We start from the raw sequence: 20,889 nt of genomic DNA, 5'->3' as shown, positions 1-20,889 counted from the left end.
ATATCATATAATTGATTTAGTTGTGCTTACAAAACATTCCAAAAACATCAATTCATTGTTTGAACCTTTAATTAGGTATTTGGAGTTAATTTTTTATAATGACAATAACATTGAAGAATCCAATTAAAAAATAAATAAAATCTTAGGTATCCTATTAAAAAAAGTTTGGAGATTTAAAAAAGTGTAGTACCCGCACAATAATTAAACCAAAAAAGTATTTAATCTTTTTTAATTATATATATCTGTTGGGTTCTATCTATAATTATATTATTATTCTTTTTTTAAAAGGCTTATATTATTATTCTGCAGTTCTCTTGGATTCTAGCATCTTGAAACAAGAGGTAAGCTTGGTTAATTTCCTATCCTATTAATCGTTCTAATATTTGAGCGCAAGTGTGTAACAACAGCAGCATGTAGCAAAGACTTGATCGCCAAAGTTCATACATGCATGTAGCAATAAACAAATTAAAATACAAAAAGAAAATGAGCATACATCCAGATCATATTAACTAGGTGCCATAGGAATTTCTAATTTTTTGTACTATCTTCCAACTCCGCCATATTGATGAATTGAACAAGAGTTATTCCTCAAGTCTTTTCTTTATTTTTGTCTAACATTGATACTCACGTGCGTAGTCACAGACTTCACCATAGTAAAAGAAGAACTACAGAATCAACAAAAGAAAAAAAGGAAAAACTAAACATGGAATTTGGAAACAAGGAACGGGTAACGTTAAATTTTTTCCACTAATTACGAGTAAAACTAGGGTTGATCTTATCAAGAATTGAACTAAGCTTAGCATTGTTCAAGGGTTTCTCATGGTAGTCATTCAGCCCCGCTTCCATAAATTTTCGTATTTCTGCTTCCGTACAGCGTGATGACACACCGACAATCATGCTACCAATGCCCATTGAGCGAAGTTCCTTTGTTGCCTATATAAAAATAAATAAATAAATAAATAAATTTTAAAAAAACAAGGGCATTAAATACTTGCATTTTTTAACAAAACCATATCTAGAAAAATAGTTTCTTTTTTTGGAAGCAAATCTACAAAAATCGTGATTTCAGCTTTAGCTTGACTACACAATATATAACTTATAATGGGAAACTTGCATGTAATGTAATGTAATTAATTAATTATAAGCACCTCAATGCCATTCATGATGGGCATATCCATGTCCATGAGAATCAGGTCAAATATTTGCCCATGGCAATGAATGTCCACTGCTTCTTGGCCATTTTCCACTCCTTGATTTTTCACGCCAACACTCTCCAACAGCTTGATGAATCTTTCGGTTGAGTATATTGTCATCTACAACAAGTGCTGTTAATTTGGTGCCCAAGTTTTTAGGTGCCATTCGGTTTTTGTTTTGGGATTCCGTAACTTTTTACGTCTCCTCACACTACTACTTGAAAGAAAAATACAGTGAGTTAATTTGTTTAAACAAAGATATTATATATATATATTAATTGCTAAATGTTTGTGTAGATTTAAGGATAATGTAGCAATATCACTAACCTGAATGAGAACTCTTTCTCCAAATTCTGAGAGTAAACTCACTATTATGAGTAGGAGGGGAAGAATGAAAATGGATGATGTAAAGCTAGCTAGTTGGGGGTGCTATATACATATATAGATAGATAGATAAATAAAAATATTGAAATGACACGTATATATCCCTCCCATGTGGATAATTGATCGAGTAAGGCGTGATATAAGATTGAAAGGAAATGGAGCGAAAAGAATTATCAAAGTACCAAATTGGATGTGAGTTAGCTTCAACATTGAATTTGTGGAAGTGTCTCTGGATTTCGTTCAAAATCTAAAAATCTGAGGGAGAGTGATAGTTTTCCAAAAATGTGGATGATTCCTATCTTGAATAAATTCGTAGGCCACCTTTTTTCTATTTTGAACTAGACAAGAAGACAATCAAATTTTGAAGTATATTTTTGGGGTCCTTTCGTTATTTGCCTTTCGTTTCTTGGCATGAAAAACGAGCAAGTATGCCAAACTCATTAGTTATAACTTCCTTATAATTCAGCCATTGCGTGACTCTGTATGTATACCTTACAATGCAAGGAAGAGAATAAAACAGAAGTAAGCACGTATGTCCACACAACTTTTGTTTACAAGGACGAGAATAACATATTACGTGGTGTCTACAACACTGCTATTAGAATCACAGAATGCTATACTACCTAGTTTGTCCTGGTTATAAATAGAATTAGATTCTCTCTTCATCTTCTCCACGTAGTATATATCTCTTCAAAATCAGTTGTTTCCATATTTTATTTTTTTCCATTGTTATGTTATTTTTACGCCTGAAATGTTATACCTCCCATATTCTAGTTAACGATTATGAGTCAATTATTGATTAACAATGTATATCGATTGATCAAATACTAACAAGTGTTTAGAAAAATATATGGATGAATAGTCCGTTAATCAATTCATATATACATGTTAATATTAAAATGGATAAGGAAACAAATAAGTGAAATATACACATGACACAACAAAGTTTGAACATTCGTTCATATTAAAAATATAAAATCAACTTATTAATATAATTGATAATTATAACGAGGGTCGAAAAACTAAAAGTTGAAATTGTCACGAAAACTTGTTTTGGAAAAATATTGGAAATCCTGAAACAAACAATAATCTTTTACTGTAACACAAAAATATATAGCGTCCAAATTATAGTGTTGCCCTCAACACCGACACTAATATTTGACGCAGGCATTTTTTTGTAAAATTATTTTGAAGCTAACAAATTAGTCTCAGTCAAAACTAACTCTAATGTTAAAATACAGTCTTTGTCAATGTAATCAACTATGTCTAAAGTAGTCTCAGCCAAGCCGATGCAACCTAACATTTATAATACAGTCAGGTTATTTGACCGTTTCAAACTAGCTAAAAGTTTCGCATAGCATCGGCTTAAGTCGACAATATATTTAAGCTATTTCATAATAGTTTTGCAATAACTATTTTGTTGTTCAGTAAACTAAATCATATCCCTATAAATTTTGCTTAAACACGAAGTATTATAATAAAAAAATTCTTTTCAAAATGACTTCGTGTGATCTAAGGAAAAATAAATTTGAAAACTTTAGTGTCGATCCCCATGAAATACTTTATCCATAAATTATGATATATTCTTTTAACCAGATAATCGAAACAATCTAAACAGTATAATAAATTCTTGTTTTATAGTATTATTTTTTTCTAATAACTATTTTACCTCAATTAAGTGACCGTGCCAATAAAAAAAAATATTGCACTATTTTCCCTCTCTCATTTTAATTTACTAAATCCATAATTAATTTAACAGATCTTTGAAATACCTCATCAGCTTCAGTATAGTTATTTTGTCATTGTTGGGGTTAAAAGTTGATACTGGCCAATTTTTTAACTCAAATTGTTGTTAAAATTGAAATTAAACCAAACATGAAAGATCTTAAAAAATTATATTTAAGATCCGAATAAAAAAAAGAAAAAACTTATGATTGAGTTGTTAAGCTTATAAATCGTTTTTAATTGAGTTTCAGGAATAGGGTTTCCTTTAAATTACAGATTATTCTTTTTTAAAAAAATGAAAAATACAAATTATTATTGAAAGTTATTACGAATATTAAAAATACATAAAACTATTTTTAAAATCTAAAATAGATTAAGGATCTAACCATTTATTAAACTAAGTGAGCTGGTTTATGAATTTTTGAGAATTTTCAAATAAGTTTCCATACTTTTAAAATTCAAACAGATATTAAAAATATTTCATCCAACTTTGTTGGAATCATAACCAAGAGATTCAATGAAAAATGTTTTATATGTTCAAGGACTCAATTACAAGTATCTTGAGTATAGAAGCTTATTTAAAAAATTTCAAAACAATTCAGATACTGGCTAATAAATTAATCCTTTTTTTACATGGCAATACTCGGAGCTCAAATAATGACTATCAAAAGCTTCATTATTGTGAAGCTTATGTTGGGACGAGAAAATAACATCCTAAGCTAATTCTATAATGGGCATACTCATGGACATATTAAGAGCTGCAACTTTACCCTTAACTTAGTTACGGCTATGTTTGGTTAGGAGGGACGCCACCAAAATGAGTGTTTGGTATTGTTATTTTGTATTAAGAAAAAAGAAAAAACATCTTTCTAGAACAAGAACTGCAGCGTGAAAATAAGTTGACAAAATAAAAAATATTCATGTAAATGAATCAATGACTTTCTTGAAAACCATTAACTACAATCAATAATGTTTACTCAATGTAGATTACAATTTGCGTGTTTCACCATCAGAACTCTCCAAATTCCAACATTGCCAGGAAAAAAGGAAAGACAAAAAAAACTATATATTTAAAGAGACCCAAGGAGAAAGACAATGGAACCCGCATCTAAATTCATGCACGCAGATATACAAAATACACAACAATGAATAGACAACACCCAAAAGCCACAATTTTTTTTCTTCCCCATGAACCTGCTAGTCTTGAACGGCATCAATTGCTTTGCCTGTCCTGGCTTGTGAGATTCGATTTGCATAAATGGTGACCAACTTCAACTGTGTGCTGTTAAGCCCTTGCAAATATGGCAAGAATGCTTTCCCAAGCATGATATAAATATCCACGAGACAGAAAACAACGGTCTGTAACAATCCACATTTATATAAAATAAGTATAATGAAACAGAATATATAAAGGGAACAAAAATATAATTATTAGTGATAAATAATACCCTAATCCTCTCATTCAAAGAAAATGTGTATAGATAGAAACAGTTACATTTATGATCCTCTATTATTAGTCAATATTTAAACCTTATAATGAATTAAGAGAGAAGACTACTGATCAGATTTGGCAACAGTAAAGTAGGCACAATGCAAAGTTTAGGTGGCTAATATATCAAACCATCAAGGCTGAAATCAAAAGAGCTCGACACATACAAAGGACAAACTTCCTGGCATTGTTATAAATGGTTTGCTGGATTGATTTTGTTCTAATGAGGGAATGGATTATGGAATAATCACTGCTAGTATGAATGAAAATGATCATCTCTTTCTGTTCATACATTTGGTATGGCAAATTATACAGGGAATATAGTCAGAACTAATTGTTTATGATGAGCCATAGCAAGTTCAGAGAAAAGAAGTTTCAATTTAGTGACACCATTGTCTTTTTTTTTCCATAGGGTCCAAAGTCCAAACAGAGATAACTTACTTAAGATACCAAAAAGGTCTCAAGCATCTAATCTCTGGTTGTCAGATAGATTTGTTATAACTACATATGCCACTTAACAGCATTATCTACCATCTGACATTTCTTAAGATGTACAACTCTATGGAACATAAATTACTCCAGATAAAAAATCTAAAGTACCTTCCGAACATCTGTACTCTGGTTACCAAAAGCTTCGAAAAGAGCAGGCAGAAACGAGGGTAACTGAGTCATCAGTTCCTCCTGAGAAAGCCGCCCCACAAGCTGAAGAAAGGAATAATATGATGTTAATTGTTAAACAAGATAAATGTTTATAAAACATGTTTAGTTTATGTGTAAAAATGGATCACTTCCTACAAAGTAATGGTATGATGTGGTGCAGGTACTATATGACAAAACAGAATACAGTAAATTCTTAAAAACATGAGATATGATACAACTAGAATACGTAAAGACATTTAAAAGAATAAGAAAAAACTTGTTCGCATGTGCTACAATGCTAGTGATATTAATGCACTTCATACAGTGAAATGGCATGTTGGCTGGAGTAACCGAGACAATGCAGGATACACTCCAGAATATGTTTTAGGGTCTCCTTAACAACAGCCTAAAAACACTAGTTGGGAAGCATTTAATACCCCCTGTTAAATTCTTCTAATTACTTAAAAAAGAAAATGCTTAAATGATTTTGGTATTTTTATTTTTAATATAATAAATACTTTATTTTACAATAAATGTCTTTTTGTATCCTTAACAAGTGACCTATGTGCACTGGTTAGCATTTACCTATGTTTTATAAGTATCAGAAGCATATACAGGATATGGACATGAAAATACTAACTCTGCTTTGAAATATTATTGATTCATTGGGCACTTCTTTCCAAAATAGAACAAGAAATCATTCTAAAGACAGTTACCTTTGTTAAGCAATTTATGCAAATAACGAGCGTTTTCTCATCCTCAGTAACCAGTAGAGGGACAATGACCTGAAATGATTGAAATTCTGAGCATTAGATTGTCAAAAAAGTAAAACCCCATTCCTTTCCTCTAACATTTTACAGGGAGTAAAGGGGCAACAAAGTACAAAAATCAAGAAATACATACACTTAAACATCTGAATGGATCATACTGAGATAAAACAATGGTCAGGCAGTGCTCTGCTTCATTCGAGACCTAAATAAGGGATGGAAGAAGCTGAGACTAGGAAAAGAAAGCAAATGTACAGAAGACAAAGTAGAATGGAACAACTTTTCCTACCTTAGGAATGATATCTTTTGTAACATGAAGCAGCTTCTCAATTACAATCTCAACAGAATTCTCCACGGCACCTTTCTGTGAACAATAAAAGTAGAAGTTAAATTTTAAAATCAGAAAGATCTTTGACTGAGGAAAGATATGCACAATTGTAGGTACTGACGTAATCAAGAGCATAATCCCCAAAACAAAAATGGAACAAAAGGAGTAGGAACCTGGTTTTTAAGCATTTCAACTATCAGTGAAAGAGCAAGCTCTTTGACTGAGGAATCTGAATCATCCAGCACCTCAAGCACTACTGTCAAAATCTGATTGAAGTACTGCAAGTACATCATGAAACTGCCATTACATAGAGAAAAGGGGGGAAAAACTCTACAAAGAAAAAAAAAAACTTCTTTACAATACATTATAATCACTGTTTTTAAAAGTTTAAACAAGCAAGTATCATTCTTTGTTGTTTAAGTTTAACAAACTTGGAGAAATTATAATATTCTAACAGAATGCCAGTATATATATATATATATATAAGTAATTGTATTGTATCACATACATTGATTGTGTGTTATAAATGGCAATATTATACTGATCTAGTGGTTAGTTCAGCACCTGTTGGTCTGAAACATGCATATATAGATGTAATTGTATTGTATCACATTAGGGTTAAAACAAATCATATTATTCAGATTCATAAGTATTTTCTTTCAACATTTCATCTGTTTCCCTGATTTCTCTCACTTTCTAATCAGTTCCTGAATCCTGAATCATAATAATAAGTATGACCAACAGCCATACAACTTATGAAGAAAAAGAAAGTGTAAATCAAATCAAGCATACCTTGGTCCAAACAGAATGATCATTTGTTATAGAAGCTTCAACCAATTGTTGAAGAGCAGTCCGTTTACTTGAAATAGGGCTTCCATCACCCCCACTGCATATCTAGAAAACAACATTTTTCAGACGCGAAGTGATATATCTCAAAGATGTCAAAGACAGGGGAGTTTGCAACAATCTCTTCATTGATTTTAGTGTTTTGGGTGAGTTTGTCCTGCCACCTTTGACAACTTTCTTACAACTCTTTATCAAAGTTTTGGGTAGGGTGAGGATACAAAAAATGTATGGAAAAGTGCACTTTTTGTCTTATGATTGCTCTTAACTAGCTACAGCATAATGTTATAGTTTTAAACAACGATGATAGCCATCCTTTCTCCTTGACTAGCCTTTATTCTTGGCCCTGTGTTTTTGCCAATGCTTTAACAGGTTTCTTTATCTTGTCTTGCAAAGAGACTTGACTGAAATTTTGAGTTGATTATTACTATTATTTTCTGCTGCAATTTTCCATCCTTGAAGAATGCTTTATCACCATCCTATTTTTTTCTCACTATATTTCTCTTTCTACCAGATCTTTTTGTTTTCCAAATAATAAAATTACAAAACCAGCTTATCCTATACTAGTTGCATAACTTACCATATGAAGAATTTGAGGAATGCTGGGTCCTGTGTCTGTCATAGAGTTAATCTTTACATCTTCAGCTGAGTGATGATTACGTTCCAATTCAGAAGGATGCTCTTTGTCATTTACATAGCCTTCAGTACCATTTAAATGCTCTGATGGCATCAAACCGTTTACATCTAGACGAGGAATGGAAAGACCCTCTAAGCTCACGCTACTGTCCACATGTCCATGTTGGCTAGTTTGAGAGCCAATGTTTTGACCCATCGGATTGACTGCATAAGCAAGATCCTTAGTTTTTGAACCAAGACTACCACTGTTAGGATCAGTCTCAAAATTATGATACAGATGTTCCCGAGTTTCACCAGAAGATGCTTGACCAAGACTGGCTTTTATCAGTGTTGAATCTTGGGAACTCCATTTCCTGCCACCATCACCATCAAGGGAACCAGCAGAATACTTACCAAGGTAATGAGCTTTCCTAGAGTAACCAACATATCCATCTTCAGAGGATGTTCCCACAACATCAGATGGATCATAGGAAGACTTAGAACGTTGTTTCTCTTTCTTGTTTTGCAGATAGTTTATTAGGTCTACTTCAATGCGAGGGGTGTATTGTTTCAATGCTCGTCTCAAGGAATTTTGTTCTTCAACTGACAAACTCAGAATGAAATTAAGAACAGCAGTCGAATCAAAGTGAGAGTACACTGATATAATGCAGGTAATAGCTGCTTCTTTAAGCTTTGTATTTTTGTCATTGACCAAAGGGGTTAACTTAGCAAGCCATAATTTTAGGATGCCAATATTCGCAGCACCTTCTGGATTCATAGCATGTTTGTTAAAGGAATTGATAGCAAATTCAATAACAGCCAATTTAGCCTTTGGAGACCTTTGTTCATCTAGTGAGCGTAATAATGCAGGTAAGAGAGAATCTATACTGTAAGTTTTGCTGACAACTTCCAGAGTTGTTGAACATGGCTGCCTGACAAGTTCTTTAGGGTCAATTAACCGAGAAAACACATGGGGTAATATTCTTTCCATGTAACCCTCAAATGGCTTTCGGCATACTGGAACAATATCTGCAAGTGTTGAAAGAGCAGCCTGTGCAACTTTATGATGGGGATCATCCAAGTGCTGGAAAAACAACTTCATTACCTTCTCAAAATTCTGAACAACTTCTAGAGTTCCCTTTGGACCTTGCTGCAACAAAGAATGAAGATAATTAAAGGCAGCAACCCTAGCAGACCAATTGGAACCTGAACTAAGTCCTTCACTCAAAGCTTCATGAAGAGATGCTGGTCCATCTGCAAAATTTGACATCTCTCCAAGAGATAGCTGATTATCATCAAAACTCCTCCTCCTGCTAGCAGACATGCGTCCAGCCACATTCTTTCTCAATAGTGGTCTCTGGAAATTAGGCACATAACTATTATGAGATTCCCTAAAGTTTCCATCTCTATAAGGGGCATCCAAATACTGCCTATCAGTGTTGGGGTTCATATATCGCCTAGTCTCCCTCATATCATTGTTATCATCAAGAGAACTTCTTTCTTGTCTGTCAGATGCCCTTTTACTCGAATATGATGATAATGATGATAAAGGCTCGATACCAACATTGCTACGATAGGATAACTTGGCCGAATCTTTCGAAGCTTGAATCTGAGTGATTATGTCAGACAAACCAAGACCACCATTTCGGTTACTACCTTTATTGATGCCAGAAGTAGTTGATTCTGTTAAAGAGCTTGTCAGATGATTAGATGCGGGGACAGCAGCAGGGAAAGGTGGATCACGAGATGATGGAGGGTCAACTCCTGCACTAGGGGCAATAAGAGAAAAATTTAACCGCTCAAATAGTTTAAAAAAACACTAACAGATCAACCATTGAATGACATCTAGTCCTGAAAATTGAGGTACAAATAAAAATAACTAACAGGAAAACTTATGTGGTACCTAGATCCAAACTTGTTGACCGGAGAGAAGATGAATTATGCTTATCAGACAAATCCAAGCCTCTAAGCATGCTTTCAATAGCAGAAACCTTCTGTTTGCTTGCATGTAACATGCTTTCCAAACTACGTTCTGTACCCTTACCAAGTGACTTAGCTTGTGAAAGAAGTATGCCAGATGAGATAGATGTCCCTGATGATATACTTGAACTTCTATCCATCGCAACAATAGCAGAAGTTCCATAACCAGGTAGATTAGAGGGAGCAGAGGCCTGGCTAGATAATGACATCAGTGCACCTCTATCTCGAATGGAAGGTGAAGCATGTCGCCGATGCATTCCCCCATCCTCTTCATTTATTAACTGCAATTTACATTCACTTTAAAAGATGACTTGAACAAAGATAAAAGAAAGAATGACATCCACAAAATCATAAGTGTATACCCGTTGAATAGCAGGGTCAAAGGATGAAAATAGGCGACGAGAACGCTCAGGCCAAGTTTTGGCAAACATTCTGTAGCACATCCTTGCAGTAGACCGTACCTATTAATTTTCATATAGTAATTATTTTCACATGCATATACTTTGAATAATCAATGAGTATGCTAATGAGTTTCTGTCCTAAATCAATGAAAAATGATGAATAAAAAATTTGCTCGAAAAAGTAAATGATCATAACTAATAATAAAGTAGGTGAGATTGGCTACATGGATCTCACAAATCACAACGCCTTTTGGCACAGTTAAAAACCAAAACTTCAGGAATATAAATTAAATTAAGCAAGTGGATGACAAATGGAAAAAAAAAATAGATATATGCAAAAAAAAAAGGATGATTTATTTCACTGATTCTGGTTCCTGAAGGGATATAATGGCAGGAAAGCCGTGAGTTTTTCACAACACAACTGCCTCTTGGATACTTATTTTCTCCCCACGATCATTATTGTAAAAGGAAATTTATATTATTTTGGCATGATGCACATGTGCGAGTGCACACAGAGATAAAGCATTGGACAGAGGCCTTGTTCTTTGGCTAACCATAATAGAAGCATCATTCAGCATAAATTCCATTACGCTAAGTTTCAGAACCTTAATCATTCCTTACTACACATAGACACATTCAGACATAAAGCCAACCAATAAATAAAAAATTTATGGAATTTCACAATTTAATTATCATTACTGATTTATCATATCATACATTTTATGAGAACTGAAATTTCACTAAAATATAAGCAAACAAGGGGAATCACTTTCACTTCCCACAACACTAACACGCTTATAAAGGTGATACAATTTCTTGATAGTTCAGGAAGAAGAGAAAACCCAATGGAAAAGCTAGTCAGAGTTTACAAATTCAATGCACTATATATTTACCAAATATCCAATAACCTAAAACTATAAAGCTACCTCACTCATTGCGTCTGAAACACAACACTTTATCAGATCCTCATATAAATCAGCTGATCGATGTATTTCTGGTGCATCAGGCCAATGTTCTAGGACCAAATAAGCATATTCACAACACCTACAGTACAAATGTCCACTGGTATTGATCAAAAACCAAAACTCTAGCTTGTGACTTTTCAATAATTGTTGATATATACCTTGCACGAAGTACTGCATTGCGATCATTTTTTGCACAATCGGCTATACGGGGAAGCACACGAGCAACTTTGCAGTTGCGCAGCATCTGCAAAGTAGAGGCAAAGGTGAAAATGACACATAGCAAGAGGGATAAGAAAATGCAGGTAATTAAATGAACATATTACAGTACCGTTTTAATGCAGTTATCTGCAGACTCTGCAATTACAAGCACAGTAATCACAACCAGCTTGAAAAGGACCTGATTATCAGATCAAAAATTAATAATTTCAAAAGCATCAAAATTGTGATAAATCCGAGATACTAGGAGAACTTACTGGTATCAACATTTCAGCACATGCCTCAAAATCACCCAAGAGTTCCTTTGACAAAAAGCACAATAGATGGCAAGCCTAGAAGAAAGCAAACAACAAACCAGAAACAGTTGGGTATAAGAACCTAACCTATGGACAAGGTCCTTCAGTAATTATAATGAGACAAAACCAACAAACATACTAAGAGAAGGAATTCATCAAATTCCAAACGAATGTTTCATTTTAAAGATATGCAAAGAAGGATTGCTTCAAGAGAAAAAATTCACCATTCTCCTAAGTTCCAGAAACAGCAAAGAAGGAACAGGAAATTATAACTTTCACCTAGACCAGTTTTACAAATTAATAAAAGAGAATATAGAACAATAATAATATTAGAGCACCTGCTTCACAATGGTAGATCTTCGGTCTGACAATTGTGTGGTTAAAGGTCCAACAAGTTGCTTCAGGAGCCCACAAAAACATGGATAATCCACAGCACCTGTTAAAGAAAGTAATAAGATATTCAACAATCATGCCACAGGAAAAGAAAATTTATTACATTTAGTTTATTAGCTCAGTGGATTACAATTAAACATACATAAAACCATTTTCGCTTAAACAATAGGAAAAAAATACATATTACAGAGAGAAAACAATGCAGATAATTCAAATAAGTGTAAATTACTCCAATCTCCATTCTATATTGCATTTTTTTTTATATAAAATCCCTTTTATTTCTAAAACTGACGCAAAACTCTTCTTATTTTATAAATATACTACACTTAAAGCTAAAGCTTTTATTTCCGTATAATATAAAATTGACAAAAATATCCTCATCACAAATTTTTGCACTTCAAAAAATTCTCTTCAATTTTATAAATATATTACAATTAAATCTCTCTACAATAATAACAATTTGAAATTATTAAATACCTAAACAATATAATTTGGAAGATAACATTAAATAACATAAGAAAATACAATAAATTATAATTCTGTATCTTCAAATAACAAGAATTGTTTTTAAATTGTTATGAAAACCATTTTTTTTCAATAACATTATGATAAAAAATTTAATCAAATGAAATATTAAAAAATAAATCAATAAAACATGGTTCTATTTTTTATTATTTAATTTTTTTAAAAATTGATTTAAGAATAGTTTTATTCTATCTTATTAATAATTCACATGATTTAGTTTTTTCTTACATTTATTACAGCAACAATTTTGCAATAGTTATTGTTATTTTTAATATTTGAAATTATAATTTCTTCATTATGTATTCTCATCCACTATTATAATATTATCTTCAAGTTTTATCGTTTAAGTAATTAAGAAATTAAAAGTTTTACTATTGCAGGGGATTTAATCATAATGTATTTATAAAATACAATAGGGTTTGTGTAACTTTTAAAGAAATGAAAATGAGTCAAAATAGTAATAAAAGTATATTTATCAATTTCATGCAAAAATAAAATTGTGTTTAACCCAAAAAAGTTCATAATTTTATAAAACATAGAGGGCTTTTGTGTAGGTTTTATAAATAGAAGTGATTAAGTTTAAGAAGTGCAAATTAGAAGAATGGTTTTGGAGTAATTTACTATCCAAATAATAATAGACTTTTAAAAATGTAGGCCCTGATCAATTAAGTTTAAGAAGTGCAATAATGTTTAAGTCACCCCTGGCCCACAATTTAGGAGAACTAGGATCCTAAAAACTGCACCTCTATAGACTGGTATCTCAACAGCTGTAGTTAATGGTCCTACCAGCATTTAATTTTCTTTTTTATTGTCTAATTGCGATAATCTTTCAATGCCACAGCTCAGTTAACTATGACTTGTGTTGAATCAACATCAACAAATAAAACCCAATACCATATTCATAAAAGATCACCACAAGCATCCTTCAAGTAATGATATTCCACAACAGCTAATGTTCTTTCCCTTTTAGACTCGAAATAGGAATAAGCTCTTAACATTGCACTCTAAGCGCATATTTTTCTGAACACATTTCTCAAAGGAATTCAGAACCACCAACCTCCAAGAACAAGACCTTCAACTCTCTGCATAGCAGCAATTCGAATTGACCAGTCTTTTTCAGGCACAAGGGTAGATGCAATCTTCTCAAATTCCCTGATTAACTCCTTATCTGAATATACCTTGACAGGGTCTATGGGTTTCTCAGTGATGTCACCTTCTCCTGCTCATAATTTAATAAACAAAATGAACACTTAAATAGTTAATATTCTCATCCAACTATACACAGTATATTAACATTATGGGATGTGGATTTTATTTTTTTAATTTTACAATTTTACAACTTGAGATGCCACTCATCTCTTTGAATCATATCATGTTATCTTCAATCATTTTGCCTCCGCCATCAAAATTATCTCAATTTTTACACATTCTGCACATGCATCTCATGTAATTTTCTATCATTGAACAAGTGCAGAAGAATATATCCACCAAATGACAACTAAAAGCAGTTAGATCCAAGGACTAACATGTAATTAAAGCTAGAATCCCAAAGACCAAGTGTGTTTAACTTTTGGAATTACCCAAGGATACATGTTAGCTACAATATCCCAAAGTTTGAAAAAAAATGACACAGAAAAACAAAATCACCACAATTAGTGCTAACTGAAATAGCATCGCTTAAAATCAAAAGCTAAAAAATCTAACATCATGATATCAAAGTTTAGTTTAATGATAAGAAACAAAGGAGCTTAAACTAATCTAAACTCAAACCAAAATTAGATGTCGAAAATATACATGTCCAAACTCCATAGGGTCCATAACCCCACACTATTTAAACATTTGAAAGTATGTTCCAATATAGCGGCAACTATGCAGCTCATCTCACATTAGTAAATTTTAATTACAGAGAAAATTATAAGGTAAATAGAGTCAGTATGAGAAGGAAATTACAAAGATATAAATCATCATGCCATGTATAAAATTTAATCGATATTAAACTAAAAAGAAACATTTATGATTGAAGAATTACAAATATACTAACCTCCAAAAAGAGAGTTCTCCCTTGAGGAACTTTTAGCCTTTGGACTACTTTTCTTGGGATTAACACTTACATGTTTAATTTCCCCAGTAATATATCCACCTGGAATGCCATCGGAAGAGCGAACTTTTGGTTGGATTCCCTCAAGCCTGGCATTAATATCTTTCACCTGAAACCATATGATGCAATGAACAAGACATAAGAAACTCTCACAGTAGATGCTATTAAATGTAAAATGGCAAAGGTCCAAATTCATGAGCTTAAAAGTGTGTTTGTGCATTTGTAATATATTAAATAACAATGAATGAGGAAAGTGATTCTTGTTTTATATTTACCAAAGATGAAGGAAGATTGTGGCGATGAAGTTCGTCACGAAATTGAGGTCCAGCTTGTGTATACATCTCCTGTAAAAAAGATAATGTCAAAGAAATGTACTAACAATAATATTCATCTTTTATCTTAAATCCATAATCACTATCCTCAGGTATGACTGTGAACACATCAATAAACCAACTTTTGTTTATGGCATCATGATATCAATTACAAAACTGTTCAATAAACCATTAAGATTAACATAAGGCTTAAATATGTTGTTAATTCCTCAAATTTGAGGAACTTTTGGTTTTGGTCCCCCAATCTAAAATTTGCTTGTTTTAGTCCCTCAAATTCGCAGAAAGTTGTTTTTAGTCCTCCAAAATGAAGTTGAGGAACTAAAAACAACAGTCCGCGAATTTGAGGGGCTAAAAAGTAAAAAGTGCAGATTTTTAATAGGGGGACCAAAATCAACAGTGTCCTAAATTTGAGGGGCTAAAAACATGTTTAAGCCTTACTGTAATCCAGTTATTCATACCAACAACAACAACAAAGCCTTTTTCTCACTACTAGGTGGGGGCAGCAAAATCCAGTTTTTCATTAACATGCATAAGCATGAATGAAAATTTCAGTAATACAAAACTTCAAACTTTCAAAATAATAGGTGAGCTTTGGATTTCTCAAATTTAGAGCCACAAAATTCACAAGCCTCAGGCCTTGAAAAGTAATATATTTTTATAACATCAGTTTTGAGATTATATAACATCAAATCACATCCTCCATTAGACAATAGACCCACTTCCATTTTCTTGTTCTTCAATAATTATGCCATTCTCTCATTCTTTAAGGTAAAAGCAACATACAATATTAGCAATTCTTTACTTTTGGTTCAGAAATTCAAGAATTGAAATTAACTGTTGATATGGCACAAACCCCTTTTTGGTAAGTAACATGATAATGCAACTGAGTCCTTTAGCCAATACATAGAAAATACTAAATGACTATAAGATAAAGCATGCTTACCTCAATGCACAAAATAGCTGCTTCCCTTACAGCAGGATTTGGATCATTAAGCAAATGCAAAACCTGACAATCAATCAAGTTTTGGAAGGAGTTATTATCACATCCCAAGAATATTCAAAATGTACAAAAGATATGTACTGCTTGTTTGTAAAAGTCAATACAGGGGGGAGGATAGCCCGTTGGAGTGGAAGCTCAGTAGATGCAAATAGATTAATTGCAGCCGTGACAGTTCGTGTAAACTCTTCTCTAACTCTCCAGCTTTTATGTGCCCAAGCAAAGGACCCTGCTCTTTCAACAATTATTGTAGGAGAAGAAACCTGCATAATAATAATCCAAAATGAATGCAAAATGCAAGGTACTAAAAAAGTATCATTTTCAAAATTACAATCAGGACATATTTACTTCACCTTTACTCTTTTAGACAGACATAATATAAACACCAAAATACACGTGGAAACATTATCCATTTCACAGTTAGACTAAGTTTGGATAATGACGAGTGGAATGGAATGGACTGGAATGCAGACTAGTTCCATCCCATACTCCAGAAATTGGAGGGGAAGAAAAGAGGGCTATTGGATGGAAAGCAATGCACTCCATCAGGTTCCATTCCATTCTCAAACAATCCAATAAGTGGAACCTAGCATCATGCCATCATGTTATTTCATTCCATCCCTTTCCATTAGTCCAAACATAGCCTAGGTAAAGATACAGATCGGAAGTGTAAAAGAAACACTCAAGCTATCACAAGGTCATATAGATAAATAAATCCAATCACAGATTAGCCATGAGAAACTCCACTTAATTGTTTAGTGATAAATCACAAGCTTATGTCAACATTTATGCCATGCAAGAAACCCAACACAAACTACTCTGCTTAAATAGTTTCCTGCTTGAACTGTTCATAGATCTACATCCATCCCCCGGCCATTTTATAATGATTCACCTAGAACAGCCTATGACTACATAATTATCAACTTAACAGAGTGCTATATCAGTTATCTTCGAAGCATTCACTTATAAAGTTACAATTAACTGGTGGTAACAGACTTAAATCTGGTCTGGCTTACAAACGAGACAATCAGAAATTATAAATTTTATTTTCACGGACACTAATACTATCTGAAAAAAGAAATTCTCCAAGCTTCTTCTAGAAGCTACTTGCAGACATTCTGTCACATGTTTCTTAATGCTCCTCTAGAGTCTAAAGTCAATTAAAAAAAATTAACTGGTGAAAGGTTAATTATTCATTTGAGTTGAAGGCACCACAATTTAAAAACACAGCATCTGAAAGGCTTTAGATTCATCTAACCTACTAGTAGTGTGTTTGGAAACACGATTGACACTACAGGACGTGGATCCCTAACAACTAATAGCTGCTTTTGCATGCTCTTCGACGTGATTTTGCAGTAAATATGGATCTTAAATGAAAAACCAAACACACGCGACGATGAAATCACACCAGCAAGAGATCCTAAGACTAAAGATCTCGCGATATTATTCCGATCCTCATTCTCCAGAACCACGAGACAGGTCATGCAAGAGCAAAATAGCGAACAATTCCGAAATCGTCGCCGCACGGTTTCCGCTCGATACATCAAAGTCATTATTATCCTAATAATAATTCCTAAACAGCACCCTATCGATACCAGTTAGTTAGCACAACACTCGATTACTGTCACTATCGAGTTAGAGGAAGGTGTACTACCTCCATGAGAGTGAGGAGGAGGCGGCGCGCGGCGTCGCGGACGGGCTGCTTGGCGTCGCCGAGGCGGTCGACGACGGCGGGGAGGAGGGCGTTGAAGTGGAGCTTGAAGTGTTCGCCGGCGAGGACGGCGGCGGAGGCGAGGGCCTGGAGCGCGCCCTGGGAGACGCGGAAGTTGTTGTCCTTGAGGAGATCCATACACGTATCGACGAGCGAGGTGACCTCGGAAGAGGATAGGCTCTTTCTGGAAGCTTCTAGAAGTTGGTGGAGGCGCTCCACGCCCGCCATCCTCTCCTTCGTGTCCTTGGCGCGTGACAGTTCCAGCGCTTCCTCCATTTCTTTCTTCGATCAGATCTGAAGAAGAGTGAGCGAGTCACTGAGTCACTGAGCGAGCGAGTGAGAAACCGACGAGATTACGCGGAGCAACCGTCAAATTCTGAGAGAGTGGCTAGATTGACGGGGGAAGAAGACGAAGGATGAAGTTGAAATGAAATCAAAACTTGCTTATGTGGTTCGGTGGTTGAAATTTTAACCATTCTTTTGTTCCAGATTTCCCTTCTTTTTAAAATAATAATTAATAACTAATCCGAAATTAATTAATCATAATTCAAACATATTCTAAATTATCTTTTTTCCTCGATGACCTAATTTCTAAACTATATTAATAATTAACTTATTTTACTATGTTCGGTCTCTTTTGCAGTAAAAAAAAAAGGTTCAGTCTCTTTTTTCTTTCAAAAAAAGTCTCTCTTTTTTCATTTGGTCTTCCTTTAAGGTTTGTTAAATTATACTTTAGGTTTCATAGAGAAATGTTATTGACACTTCACAAATTTTGTCTCACTTATAGATTAGAAAATAAAGTCATTAAATATTAAATAAAAAAGGGTGACTCATTAAAATCAACCATTTGCAATCAGTTTTAGCTAATAGTAGTAATAGAGAATGATAGAAAAAAATATTAGACAGAGTGTCAATTAGTATTTCTCTTCTTTGGTTTAGATTATCCTTTAGGTTTTGTTTAATTTTAAGAGTTGATTACGAAAAACGTCCCAATTACTATTTTTAATTCATTAAGATGCTTTTTTTATTCATTTCTAGAAATTTCCCAATTACTATTTTAACAATGAGATAACGCAAACGAAATATAGTAAAAGTACTTGTGGAGCTGCTGGTGCCTTTAAATATTTGCTTAAGGCACCGTAAAAGGAACCACTTATATAGAAGAAAGCATAAAGTTAAAATGATTTTTTAATGATCATGATTGATTTAGGAGATTTTGGTATACCAGAACCACACTGCATTATTGATTTGTTTGTGCCCAGAAAAAAAAAAAAAAGAGTTTTATAGTATAATAAAAATCACGTAGTGGAGTTAGTGTCTGGGAAAAAAATATAACAGTATAAAAAAGTAAATAAATGAATATAGGATACAACATAAGTGACATTTTATAAACTCTTTTTAGAATATGGTTTAAATTATTTTTTATTTTTTTATGAGAGATTAAAAATACATTATTTCTTTTAATTTTAAAGATTAAAAATAATAGTAAAAACTAAAAAGACTAATTTTGAAAATAGTGCATTTTTAATGACCAGACGACCAGTAATTAATTAATTTAAACATTTATACTTCTTAGTTCCCTTTAATGCATGGAGTGTCATTGACTGGTATAGGAAATCAGCCGTCAAAATAGCAGTATAAGATATTTTTATCATTGTTTATAACATATTTTAATGCATATGTCTATTTTCATGACTGTGTAATTGATGTCTCACATATAAATAAATTGATGTTTTTGTCAACATGAGCTTACTTTCCTTCCTTCTCGTTTCACGGTAGTTGCTCGATTTTGCTTGCCCTAATTTTTCTAAATCCAGAACACACAAAAAGTGGGTAATTATTTGATAACAATTTGCAAAGAAAATGATAAAAGGGTATATTTAAAAAATCGTTTAAATGTCTTATTTATGGAACATATATGTTTTACACAAACAAAAATTAAAATTCGATCATACATAACATATTAATAAGATGGTGATAGAGTGTATTTCTATTAAATCTTTGTGTCAAAAGATTATATGACAATATTACATTTATTTTTTCCTGTCAAATTTCAGCTCAATTTTTTTTATTTTTTAATTCAATAAAATACATAATTTTATTAACCTAATTATCACCAGTGTATGTTTTAATTAAAATAATTAAGATTAATTTAAATTAATCAGGGTAATTAAAAGTTAAAACCAAATACATTATTTGTTTTTGGTATAATTCAACCAGTATTTTTCTTAGTTAAAGACTTAAGTTAGGTTGAACCAATACACTTATTTAACTAAAGTAATTAATATTATTTTAAATTCATTGGAATAATTACAAGTAATGTATTAATATATTGTATTTTTTTAATTCAACCAGTATATTGTGTGCAAATGTGTACACACACTTCAGATAGGAAGAATAATTTATTTTAATTACCATGTAACATTATTGTTAATAGATTTTAATATCTCTTTCAAATTTTTTTTGTTAATTATTAGTTTTTCTTGTGCATTTTTTCAAGATATTTTGACATTAACAATTTTAATAAAAATATAGTCAATATATGAATGATTGAGAAAAGCATTTTTATGAGTTTTAATGAATTTACTTGTTGAGAAAAGATGTCTTATATATCACAACAATACAAATTATTAAGAAAAATTATCTTATCATCGTAACCTTTGTTGATGAGAAAGAATGTTTTTCATAGCGATAATGGTCATTAAGACCTGGAAATGTAGCAACAACTTTAATGAAGGTCCAACAATGGACATGGTTTAGAGGAACATTGACACTAGGCCTATGAATGAGAGGAGGCCGAATAGTTTTCATTTATCTTTTTTATAAGATGTTATCTAGAAAGAATTTATTTGGAAGTGAAAAAAGAAAAATTAATAAAATCACAAAGGACTATTGATAAGTTTGTTGGTGAAAATGTAAGTTCTTACAAAAATTTAAATGAATCAAATGAAAATTTGAATTGTAAAAACCATGTAAGTGAGGCTAAAAGCAA

The 20,889-nt window shown here is 32.6% G+C and overlaps 1 protein-coding gene and 1 pseudogene across 2 annotated transcripts; both read right to left on the bottom strand.

Moving 5' to 3' along the window:
• Positions 1-525: 525 nt before the first annotated feature.
• LOC114398369 lies at positions 526-1,398 on the bottom strand (annotated as a pseudogene).
• A 2,821-nt stretch (positions 1,399-4,219) lies between these two features.
• LOC114400691 (CLIP-associated protein-like) lies at positions 4,220-18,365 on the bottom strand. 2 transcript variants are annotated; one of them, XM_028363269.1, is made up of 21 exons: positions 17,841-18,363; positions 16,294-16,449; positions 16,133-16,195; positions 15,133-15,201; positions 14,801-14,966; positions 13,817-13,978; positions 12,180-12,277; positions 11,803-11,877; positions 11,658-11,726; positions 11,488-11,573; positions 11,291-11,408; positions 10,326-10,424; positions 9,887-10,244; positions 7,949-9,747; positions 7,318-7,419; positions 6,699-6,803; positions 6,487-6,561; positions 6,334-6,402; positions 6,147-6,215; positions 5,392-5,493; positions 4,220-4,661 (listed from the first exon to the last, which is right to left on the bottom strand). In XM_028363269.1, exons 1-21 carry the CDS (start codon positions 18,171-18,173, stop codon positions 4,500-4,502), a joined length of 4,335 nt encoding a protein of 1,444 aa, XP_028219070.1. In that variant the 5' UTR covers positions 18,174-18,363; the 3' UTR covers positions 4,220-4,499. The 2 variants fall into 2 exon arrangements, with proteins under 2 accessions (XP_028219070.1, XP_028219071.1); XM_028363270.1 differs by lacking the exons at positions 4,220-4,661; positions 5,392-5,493; positions 6,147-6,215; positions 6,334-6,402; positions 6,487-6,561 and having other exon boundaries at positions 6,751-6,855; positions 17,841-18,365.
• Between the last annotated feature and the right edge of the window lie 2,524 nt (positions 18,366-20,889).

Source organism: Glycine soja, chromosome 19 (assembly GCF_004193775.1).
Source record: "Glycine soja cultivar W05 chromosome 19, ASM419377v2, whole genome shotgun sequence".
Classification (NCBI taxonomy): Eukaryota; Viridiplantae; Streptophyta; class Magnoliopsida; order Fabales; family Fabaceae; genus Glycine; species Glycine soja.
Note: the sequence above shows the minus strand (reverse complement) of the source record. Positions and strands in the feature narration are given on the sequence as shown.